This window comes from Engystomops pustulosus, chromosome 3 (assembly GCF_040894005.1).
Source record: "Engystomops pustulosus chromosome 3, aEngPut4.maternal, whole genome shotgun sequence".
In the NCBI taxonomy this organism is placed as follows: Eukaryota; Metazoa; Chordata; class Amphibia; order Anura; family Leptodactylidae; genus Engystomops; species Engystomops pustulosus.
The window spans coordinates 215,120,531-215,132,688 of record NC_092413.1 but is presented as its reverse complement, the minus strand read 5'-3'; the positions used below and the strand labels follow the sequence as shown (position 1 = coordinate 215,132,688).

At 44.9% G+C, this 12,158-nt stretch overlaps 1 protein-coding gene across 1 annotated transcript in view; it reads right to left on the bottom strand.

The window, feature by feature from the left end:
* Nucleotides 1-702: 702 nt before the first annotated feature.
* Nucleotides 703-12,158, bottom strand: part of LOC140122670 (cytochrome P450 2K1-like) — a 31,368-nt gene continuing 19,912 nt past the window's right edge. Inside the window, exons 6-9 of the mRNA XM_072143778.1 lie at nucleotides 6,455-6,596; nucleotides 3,066-3,250; nucleotides 1,703-1,844; nucleotides 703-912 (exon numbers count right to left, since the gene is read on the bottom strand). Coding sequence (XP_071999879.1) covers nucleotides 725-912; nucleotides 1,703-1,844; nucleotides 3,066-3,250; nucleotides 6,455-6,596 — 657 coding nt within the window. The 3' untranslated portion in view covers nucleotides 703-724. The remainder of the gene's footprint in view (nucleotides 913-1,702; nucleotides 1,845-3,065; nucleotides 3,251-6,454; nucleotides 6,597-12,158) is intronic.

The window sequence follows — 12,158 nt, the reverse complement described above, 5'->3', positions numbered from 1 at the left end:
CTTGCACACAACACAAATCGGGGGGCGTGGTCGTTGGACAACCCAACGAATTCGGACAGACCGCGGAATTTAAAAAAGGAAATGTGTCGCAAGATCAAGCACTTACATGCACTGGGAAGAAGAAGGTGAACTCCGGCGGACCTCAGCGGGGGAATCGACACATGCAGGAACTCGGACGCACGATCTTAGTGAATTGCGCCGGACTCGAATCCTCGTCGGACAACGCACGGGATCGCGGCGGGACTGGGTAAGTAAATCTGCCCCATTGTTTTTTGTAAAATTGTGTCACAGAAGCCCCTTTTGGATCCATTGTCTCCTAATTATTCATGCCTTTGTTCAGTGTTTATGCCCATCTCTTCCCTCCCTTCCTCTGCCAAAGATTTTGATATTTTTCAAAATATCAAAATATTTTTTCTTGAAAAATAAGCCATTAACAGGTAAATGAAGAATGGATCCTGTTTCAGGAGACACCCGCCAGCATGTAAGAATGCTTGGGTTAAAGAACCCTAAATCCATTTGATTAATTTACCTTTAATTACTTTAGTAAATCAAAATAATTCACGAAAAAACTATTTTAACAAATTTATATCAAACTAAATGAAACACCACAGATCAGAATCTAGGATTAATAACATTGTATCATAACATAACATTCTAATATTATTATCTCCTGGTGTATCATATTTTTACTGTAGATATTATGTAGCGGGTATAGTGTAATGAATTATTTCAATTTGCGGGGAACAGCACAAATCATATGTGGTCTCGGTGCATTTGGAAGTCCACTGGCTGGTGAGAAATCGAATTCAGTTTCCATTGATGGGAAATGGAAGGTGAATTTTTGCAAAAGGGTTGAAAAAAAGATAAAAAGCTCCATTCTTGCATGTGTTTCCCCGGCACAGGCTCTACGACCTAAAATGTGGGAATATTGAAAGCTGGAGTAAAAATATTATATTGTACAATTACATTCAGAATCAAAAATCTTAAGAAGGTGCAAGATAAACAGCTGCAGACAAACACTCTTAAACTGTTCTAGGCAATGGTGCATTTTTGGTAGAGACCACAGGTGTCAGTCTGGGAATCCTTGGACCATTGGAGCAAGGGACCCACTATCATTTTTGTTATAGGTTTATCATGGGATCCCCTAACATATGTGTGCACTGTTGTTGACACTACATGGCATTCCATTACAGCCAGATAACTTAATTCATACCGATTTACTAGGTCAAACTTCTCCATGTGATTCTTTAATCTAAATTCTGTCGGATTAGACAGGCAAATTGATGCAGACAAGGAGGCTCCAATGACCATGTGACTGATGTATCATTGAACAGCTTTATGTATCTATTACACTCATACTACAAAGCCATCTGACACTTGTGTGATCTCAAGAGTGATGAATAGTTTTCAGACCACCTCGATAATAATTCTTGTTGATGCTTGATATGCCTTAGTGGGTAACATTATGCTGAGAATCTTACTGGTCACATCCTCTGGTCATATGACGCAAGATACATTGTATAAAAATGTTCCCTCTCACATGACCAGATGGTAGGATAAGGGAGGCCTAGTCTGACCCTTTAATAATGATGTGCCACCACACTGCTTTCCATTATTATCTCAGAACTTGGGACCACCACATAATTTTAATGCCTTGGATATTGCACATTAGCAAATGTCATAGTGTGTAGGTTATACTTACCTGCAGAGAATGGCATGAAGGCTTCGTTATTTAGAAAATCCCCGTTGGAGTCAAGAAAATGAAGAGGATAAAATTCATCAGGTTTCTCAAACTGTGTCTTGTCTCTCAACACAGAGGTAAGTAATGGGATTATATAGGTGCCCTGTGGTGAAAAATTAAATATATATTTGACAATATTGTAAAAGTCTATTGTTCACAACAAATAAACCAGTTGTATATGTTAATTATGGCTTACAGTATAAAATAATCAACTATTGGGAGGGTCACAGTGTATTATTGGCATAGTTTGAGGACAATAGACAATAGACTGACAATAGATGATGTCACAGCTTATCTCCCCCCCTCCCTGTACAATGACCTCTATACAGATAACGCTGACTCATCATTACACCACTACTGATAATAGATGATGTCACAGCTTATCTCCTCCTCCTCCCTGTACAATGACCTCTATATAGATAACACTGACCCATCATTACATCACTACTGACAATAGATGATGTCACAGCTTATCTCCTCCCCCCTCCCTGTACAATGACCTCTATATAGATAACACTGACCCATCATTACATCACTACTGACAATAGATGACATCACAGCTTATCTCCTCCCCCCTCCCTGTACAATGACCTCTATATAGATAACACTGACCAATCATTACATCACTACTGACAATAGATGATGTCACAGCTTATCTCCTCCCCCTCCCTGTACAATGACCTCTATATAGATAACACTGACCCATCATTACATCACTACTGACAATAGATGACATCACAGCTTATCTCCTCCCCCCTCCCTGTACAATGACCTCTATATAGATAACACTGACCAATCATTACATCACTACTGACAATAGATGATGTCACAACTTATGTCGCGCTCTAAAGCACCAGATTAGCATAAGTGTCATCTGGACAATGACATTTAATTTACTTGATCTGCTATATACATTTCTTCAATTGCAGTTTATTAAAAATTGGAAATGGACGACAATTGTCTTTGGATATGACCACCAATGCTGGAGTGATTTTGCAAAGAAACTAATATGATGTTGCATATGAAATGGCATGGAGTTACTACGTGTTAACCTGTGTACCTGATGTATCAAACGCTGAATCCAGCTGGTCGTGGCACCTTAACAGCGCTTGCCTGTCCACTGCTGAAAGAATGCAGAGGTGGTCATATCCGAGGACAGCTATCTATTTTTTAAGGGACAACTTGGCTTCAGACAGGGACACTTTTTTTTAAATAACAAGCAATTGAAAAAATGTATAGTTATGATGGATTAATTAAATGAAATCTTAATGCCCGAATGAAAATACCCCTGGGCATACCTGCACATTTTCTCTATTTTACTTACTTTTGGAATAAAATAACCCTTGAAGGTGACATCTTTGGTAGTTTCATGACCTAAATTAAGAGGGACAATGTCGGAGAACCTCTGGATCTCATGGATTACTGCATTTGTGTAAGGCATTTGTACTCGGTGGCTGTACATGGGCTGCGCCGATCCAATGACTCTTGTAATCTCCTCCTGGACCTTTTCTAAAGAAAATATGAAACAAATCAGAATAAATGTGAGATCTTGTTACATTTGATATACTTTGTTGCAGACTTATCAATCTGTTAGTGAATTAAAACTGCATCTTTTTAAGAGATTTTAGATACTTTTACTTCTAGTACACAAAAGGGGATGACCTCATAAAAGAGGAGTGGCTTTATGGGGGAAGGGGTATACCCTTAAACATTAAATAGAATAAGCCTACTTATAGGAAGTCTGGATCTGCAAAGTTTAAAATGTAGTCTTATACTACACCTAATTTATCTTTCAGACACCTGGATAAATAAGAAGTTTAACTTTATGCTGTATTACTTTTAGACACAGGCACGCAGAGGCTGCAGTTGCCCATCACCCGGGACTCACAACATACTACATGCAGGGAGCCAGGTAATGTAAAATAAACTGCTATAAACTACTGAAATGATTCAAAATGATGACAAAGACATTTTTAATATCATTATAGTATAGGATATTGGAACCTGTCACCAGCTAAAAAAGAAATTCCTGACATTTAGTGAAGAATATCACTTTTTTTCTACAGGGATAGGGGGAGTACGTAAGCTGTGACATCATCCGCAGTCAATACATATAGTTTTCAGGTTGTATACAAGATAGGTTTCATAGGTTTGTTCTTAAGTTGATTTAGGTATAATTTTTTATGCATAAGTCCGGATAAAAATTAAAAAAAAACCTTTTTTTTATCGCCGTGACAATTGGATTATGAAATTTAGGGTTGTTGTTGGAATCTCATTGCAAAGACCTTTGATAACTCCTCAGTTGATCATTCAGTAAAATGTCACCATCTGAGAGCTTCACCTGAGGTCACAGTGGGCAGAAAGATCCATCTATGACTAGAAGTCATCTGTAAATCTGGTGTCCTAAGGGGTACTTTCTTTATTGATCTATTGACTGGTTAGTGTTAGATTGAGCTCAATGTACAGGGAGGGGGAAGCTGTAACATCATCTATTGTCAGTAATGATGTAATGATGGGTCAGTGTTATCTATATAGAGGTCATTGTACAGGGAGGGGGAGGAGATAAGCTGTGACATCATCTATTGTCAGTAATGATGTAATGATGGGTCAGTGTTATCTATATAGAGGTCATTGTACAGGGAGGAGGAGGAGATAAGCTGTAACATCATCTATTGTCAGTAATGATGTAATGATGGGTCAGTGTTATCTATATAGAGGTCATTGTACAGGGAGGGGGAGGAGATAAGCTGTGACATCATCTATTGTCAGTAGTGATGTAATGATGGGTCAGTGTTATCTATATAGAGGACATTGTATAGGGAGGGGGAGGAGATAAGCTGTGACATCATCTATTGTCAGTAGTGATGTAATGATGGGTCAGTGTTATCTATATAGAGGACATTGTACAGGGAGGGGGGAGGAGATAAGCTGTGACATCATCTATTGTCAGTAGTGATGCAATGATGGGTCAGTGTTATCTATAGAGAGGTCATTGTACAGGGAGGGGGGAGGAGATAAGCTGTGACATCATCTATTGTCAGTAGTGATGTAATGATGGGTCAGTGTTATCTATATAGAGGACATTGTACAGGGAGGGGGGAGGAGATAAGCTGTGACATCATCTATTGTCAGTAGTGATGCAATGATGGGTCAGTGTTATCTATAGAGAGGTCATTGTACAGGGAGGGGGGAGGAGATAAGCTGTGACATCATCTATTGTCAGTAGTGATGTAATGATTGGTCAGTGTTATCTATATAGAGGTCATTGTACAGGGAGGGGGAGGAGATAAGCTGTGACATCATCTATTGTCAGTAGTGATGTAATGATGGGTCAGTGTTATCTATATAGAGGACATTGTACAGGGAGGGGGGAGGAGATAAGCTGTGACATCATCTATTGTCAGTAGTGATGCAATGATGGGTCAGTGTTATCTATAGAGAGGTCATTGTACAGGGAGGGGGGAGGAGATAAGCTGTGACATCATCTATTGTCAGCTACAGCATTCAATGATGTGGCCTACTCGTGGCCTACTTTTGAGTATTAGTCTTCTCTTGTTTTATCGGTGAATCTTTCTGCACTCTCTAAGGCTACCTTCACACGAGCAAGTTAGATCAGTCAAACCTTTTATGTTTGCTTGCCAGAATGGCTTGTCTGAATGCTGAGCAAAAGAACAGAACTTAAAAATCCAATACAGGGGTATAGCATCTCATCCAACTAGTCAACCAACCATTTGATAATATGGTAAAGCAAAAATGTCCAGCTTACCCGGCCCACCAAACTTAGATCCAAGCTGACACAGGTGCATGTAAATCACTCAAAGGTTGAAAGAACAGACTAGAGTAGAGATGGAAGATCCCAACACTCTTGTGTGGAAAAGGAGGATGGCTGAATAGGAATAAAATTCTTCTTTATTCCACATTTGTTAAAATGCACTAAGCATCCACATGGTCATATGTACTATGTGGATGCTTCGTGCATTTTAACATATGTTGAATAAAGAAGAATTTTATTCCTATTCAGCCATCTTCCTTTTCCACACAAGAGTGTTGGGATCTTCCATCTCTAACCATTTGATAATGTACTAACATATTGACCCACATTTATTAAAGCATTTGCACCAGTTTTCTGTCTGATTTTGCATGCAGACTTCTTGCACATTTTTAGGAGTTTTTTGCACAAGTTTTCTGCCGTGGCTGCACTGTTTTCATCATGCCACAAAATTCTACACCTACAAGGGCGTTCTGGTGCTGATTTGCACTGTGCAACATATTTATTATGTATTGTGTTGCAATCTGTTTGTTAAAGGTACACCAAAAATTGGTTTAAGCACCAGATAATTGAAGGCTGTGTGCCAGTTTTAATTTATGTGGAGCTCCCTGCACACTCCCCAGGCAAACTGCACCTAATACACTTTAGGCCGTGGTCACACGATCCGCTAGGCGTCCGTTCATAACACGACGCTAGTGCACAGGGGGAGTTCCTCGGCCCAAAGCACATGCGTTGACAGGGAAACGCATGCGATTGATAAGCCGATCGCATGCGTTTCCCTGGAAACGCATGTGCGTTGTGGCCGAGGACCGCCCCCTGTGCGCTAGCGTCGTGTTATGAACGGACGCCTAGCGGATCGTGTGACCACGGCTTTACACTACTGTTGATAAATCTGGACCATTTTGATTAGCCTACAATCCTACCCACATGATTCCTCGTTTTACCTTGGATATTGGGATATTTTATCATGAGAAGAATTCCCCAGCGCAGAGTGGTAGAAGTTGTCTCCATTCCGGCTGCAAATAAGTTTCTTACAAGTTTTGTTAGATTCTCATTGTGGAAATATGATTGGGAATTTCCGGCTTCCTGAAAAAATAAATAAATACAAAAGGGAGCGAGTGCAGTGCAAAAGTCCAAGACAATGAGATAAATGTAGCATTGTGTTATATCTGTGCATCATTCTTGGTCAATAAGGTGCAGCTGAGGACACGCCAATAAACACTGCTCTGTCTTTACTAGTCTGAACACTGGTCTATTTCTGCGTAGTTGCATTGATTAATTGTGCACCACACCCAAAAGTCTCCTATCTAGATCACTTGCAGTTCACCTGCTTTGATTCAAATCAGGAATGCTGGTTCCTATCAGCGTTGTAACTAGAGATGAGCGAGCACTAAAATGCTCGGGTACTCGTTATTCGAGACAAACTTTTCCAGATGCTCGAGTGCTTGTCTCGAATAACGAGCCCCACAGGGAAGCTTGGCCAAACACCTGGGAACCTCAGAAAAGGATGGAAACACCACGGAAATGGAGAGGAAACAGCAGGGGCAGCATGCATGGATGCCTCTGAGGCTGCTTAATCGCACCATTATGCCAAAATTATGGGCAACAGCATGGCCATGACAGAGTGACAGAATGAGGCTAGATAGCATCTAAGACATGCAATAATTGACCATGACACTATAGGGGACGGCATGCAGAGGCAGCGGCAGCAGTGGCAGGCTAGAGAGTGTCATGGCGATATACCCTAAATGGACTCAGGTTTCACCAAAGGAGGTGAGCAAGAAGCGCTGAAATGATTTCCTATGTGAACAAAAGGTTGACGGTATATTTAGTCGATAACACAGCATGGTGGCGACATAGTGACCAAGTTCCATAACATATCTGGTGAAACACCCGAAAAATGAGCCTGACACAGCTCTTTTGATAAGGGGACGACATGTGGAGGCAGCCATGGAGACGACTTCCATGATTAAGAGCGACAGTATGGGGCATTCATATTGCGCTGCTATGATTGCAACTTCAGGTCTCCAGCATGGCGGCGACAGATGGGCCGAGTTCCACTATGTATCTGGTGAAACACCTGAAAATTCTGCCTGACACAGCTCGTCTGATAAGGGGATGATGTGCTGCATATCCTCTCGTGCTCCAGCGTCTGGGGTATAGAGAGTTGAAAGTTGCGCATGGAGACATTGGTGGACGCTGTGGAGGATCGTGGAGGAAAAATGGACAGGAAACAGCAGGGGCAGCATGCATGGATGCCTCTGAGGCTGCCTAATCTTGGGATGGAGCTGGCGGTCCGCTGCCAGGCGAGCTTTCGCCTGTCCAAGCCCCTGTCTCTCGGCTCCTCCCCACCCAAAATGGGCCTGGGGGCCAGAAGCGTTTACTTTGAAAAAATTATAATTTTCAAAGCAGGCCGGGTCGTTTGAATATTTCACCTAGGAATAATGGAATAGCATAGTGGTTCTATTTTTAATTGTTTTTTCGGAAATGGTTCCATGATTAAGAGCGACAGTATGGGGCATCCATATTGCGCTGCTATGATTGCAACTTCAGGTCTCCAGCATGGCGGCGACAGATGGGCCAAGTTCCACTATGTATCTGGTGAAACACCTGAAAATTCTGCCTGACACAGCTTGTTTGATAAGGGGACCATGTATGGAGACAGTGAACTAGTAGTAGATTAAAGGTGCTGCAGTTAAAACTATGTTAGTTGGATCTTGGGATGGAGCTGGCGCACCGCTGCCAGGCGAGCTTTCGCCAATCCAAGCCCCTGTCTCTCGGCTACTCCCCAAACAGCACTTCTAAGAACCTTTTGTATAAGATCAAGTGTAATAGTGTTCTTATAAGTTTGGGTTATGGCGGGTGAGGGGAATGTAAACAGATGCGCAAGAAGCACTGAAATAATATTGGTAAATGATAAAAGTTTGCCAGTATATTTTGTGGATTACACAGCAGGGTGGCGACAAAGTTAACAAGTTTTATGTGGAAGCCATGAAAACAACCCAAAATTCTGCCTGACACAGCTCGTTTGATAAGGGGACCATGTATGGAGGCAGCTATATGGACGACTTTTGGAGGCAGCTATGGCGATGACGTGTGGAGGTAGCAATGGAGACAACATGTGGAGGCAGCTAAAAAGACGATGTGTGGAGGCTGCTATGGAGACAATTTAATTTGGATAGTGCCTGTATGTGGCAGTCCAAAAAAGTTTTCAAACCAGAGGAGCAGGTAGGTGGTCCTCCAGAAAAATTTAATAGATTGAGTGCCTGTATGTGGCAGTCCAAAAAAGTTTTCAAACCAGAGGAGCAGGTAGGTGGTCCTCCAGAAAAATTAAATAAATTGAGTGCCTGTATGTGGCAGTCCAAAAAAGTTTTCAAACCAGAGGAGCAGGTCGGTGGTCCTCCAGAAAAATTAAATAGATTGAGTGCCTGTATGTGGCACTCCCAAAAAATTGTTTAAAACAGAGGACCGGGTAGGTGGCCCTCCAGAAAAATTAAATACATAGAGTACTATAGAGTACTATAGCTAGAGCCAGTTGGCCCTGGCAAAAAATAGCTAGTTTCCTCTGCTTTAGTGTACAAAGAGGAAGAGAAGGAGGACAATGAGGAGGAGGAGTGCATACATTATTCAGGTTGAGCTTCTTTCACCTGGTGGAGAATGCAAATCCTGAGAAATCCAGGCTTGGATATCATCTTGATATGCGTCAGCCTGTCAGCGCTGTCAGTCGACAGGCGTGTACGCTTATCGTGATGATGCCACCAGCTGCACTGAAAACCCGCTCGGACAACATGCTAGCGGCAGGGCAGGCAAGAACCTCCAAGGCGTACAGCGCCAGTTCGTGCCACATGTCCAGCTTTGAAATCCAGTAGTTGTAGAGAGCTGTGTGATCATTTAGGACAATGGTATGGTCAGCTACGTACTCCCTCACCATCTTTCTGTAAAGATCAGCCCTACTCTGCCGAGACTGGGGACAGGTGACAGTGTCTTGCTGGGGTGAAATAAGTACGCCCTCTGCCGCTAGCGCTGTCAGAAGGGAAATACTGTTTCAGCTTGTGCACCAGGGCCTGCTGGTATTCATGCATTCTCACACTCCTTTCCTCTCCAGGGAGAGAATTCTTTGAACGCGAGGGTCACGGGATAGGCAGCCTAGCATGAAATCTGCCATATGCGCCAGAGTCCCAACGCGCAAGAATTCACTCCCCTCACTGGCCTGACAGTCCATTTCCTCCTCCTCCAACTCCTCCTCCTTCTGCCCATACACGCTGAACAGTGAAGGACTGAACAATGGTCCCCTCTTCTGTCTCGCCAACATTCTCCTCCTCTTCCTCCTCTTCCTCCTCTTCCTCCTCATCCTCGTCCACCTCCTCCGATATGCGCTGAGAAACAGACCTGAGGGTGCTTTGGCTATCAACAAAGGAATCTTCTTCCCCCGTCTCTTGTGACGAGCGCAAAGCTTCCGACTTCATGCTGACCAGAGAGTTTTTTTGACAGGCCAAGCAGCGGGATGGTGAGGCTGATGATGGCGGCATCGCCACTGACCATCTGTGTTGACTCCTCAAAGTTACTCAGCACCTGACAGATATCAGACATCCACGTCCACTCCTCATTGTAGACTTGAGGAAGCTGACTGACCTGACTACCAGTCCTGGTGAAAGTTGACATCTGGCAGTCTACAATCGCTCTGCGCTGCTGGTAAACTCTGGATAGCATGGTTAATGTTGAATTCCACCTTGTGGGCACGTCGCACAACAGTCGGTGAGCGGGCAGTTTGAGGTGGCGCTGTGCTGCCCTAAGAGTGGCAGCATCTGTGCTGGACTTCCTGAAATGCGCACAGATGCGGCGCACCTTTGTGAGCACTGCTGCTGTGCCTAGAGCTACCGACTGATGGCACCATGCCCACAGACGGCAATTCGGAGGAGGAGGTGGAGGAGGGGTGGGAGGAGGCATAGTAGGCCTTTGAGACCTGGATCGAGGTAAGCCCTGCAATCGTCGGCGTCGGCAGTATATGACCAGCCCCAGGGTCAGACTCGGTCCCAGCCTCCACCAAGTTAACCCAATGTGCCATCAGCGATACATATAGTGGCCCTGCCCGGCAGCACTCGTCCACGTGTCCGTGGTCAGGTGGACCTTGTCAGAAACGGCGTTGGTCAGGGCACGGATGATGTTGTCTGACACGTGCTTGTGCAGGGCTGGGACGGCACATCGGGAAAAGTAGTGGCGGCTGGGGACCGAATACTGAGGGGCGGCCGCCGCCATGAGGTTGCGAAAGGCCTCGGTCTCTACCAGCCTATAGGGCAGCATCTCCAGGCTAAGCAGTTTGGAGATGTGGACGTTGAGGGCTTGGGCGTGTGGGTGGGTGGGTTGCACTATACTTCCTTTTGCGCTCCAGCATCTGGGGTATGGAGAGCTGAACGCTGGTGGATGCTGTGGAGGATCGTGGAGGCGAAGATGGGGTTTTCGCACGGGAGGTGTTTGGGCCGGGGTCCTGGGCAGAGGGCTGACTAGCAGATGACACAGGGGAAGGAGCAGTGGTGTGCCCGGCCGGAGGTGAACGGGCTTGGTGCCATTGAGTGGGGTGTTTAGCATTCATATGCCTGCGCATACTGGTGGTAGTTAAGCTAGTAGTGGAGGAACCCCTGCTGATCCTGGTTTGGCACAGGTTGCACACCACAGTCCTTCGGTCATCCGGTGTTTCTTTAAAGAACCTCCAGACTTCTGAAAATCTAGCCCTCGCCACGGGAGCTTGACTACGTGAAACATTTGGCGCTGATGCACCAGCTCTGGCCCTGCCTCTCCGTCTGGCCCCACCACTCCCTCTTCTAACCTGTTCTGGTATAGGACTCGCCTCCGTCTCAGAAGCACTGTGTTCACCCGGCCTATCAACCCAGCTTGGGTCTGTCACCTCATCATCCTCTGTTCCCTCAGTCTGCTCCCCCCTCGGACTTCCTGCCCTGACAACAACTTCACCACTGTCTGACAACCGTGTCTCCTCATCGTCCGACACCTCTTTACACACTTCTTCCACTACGTCAATAATGTCATCATCACCCACAGACTGCGACCGGTGGAAAACCTGGGCATCGGAAAATAGCTCAGCAGCAACCGGACAAGTGGTTTGTGACTGTGGGAAGGGTCCAGAAAACAGTTCCTCAGAGCATGCCGGTTCAAATGCAAAATTTTTCTGGGAGGGGGCAGACTGGGGTGAAGGAGGCTGAGGCGGAGGAGCTGGAGGAGTGCTGATTTCGGTGACATGGGTGGACTGCCTGGAAGACTGACTGGTGGACAAAAATAAAACGTTATTGTAGCCCTAAGAAGGACTGTTGGGTTCTTGTAGAATCACTCCTGCCTTACACTATTCTAATAGAACACCCTAACGCTTTCCCTGACCAGCAGCAGCTCTCTCCCTAGCAGCATCCAGACAGAGAATGATCCGAGCAGTGCGGGCAGGGGCTAGTCTATTCCAGGGTCACCTGATCAGGCCAGCCAACCACTGCTATCGACGTGTAAGGGTACCACGTCATGCTGGGTGGAGTGCAGAGTCTTCTGGCTTGTGATTGACTCTGTTTCTGGCCGCCAAAAATCATAACGGCGGGAGATGCCATTTTCTCGAGCTGGCGAAATACTCGTCCGAGCAACGAGCAGTTTCGA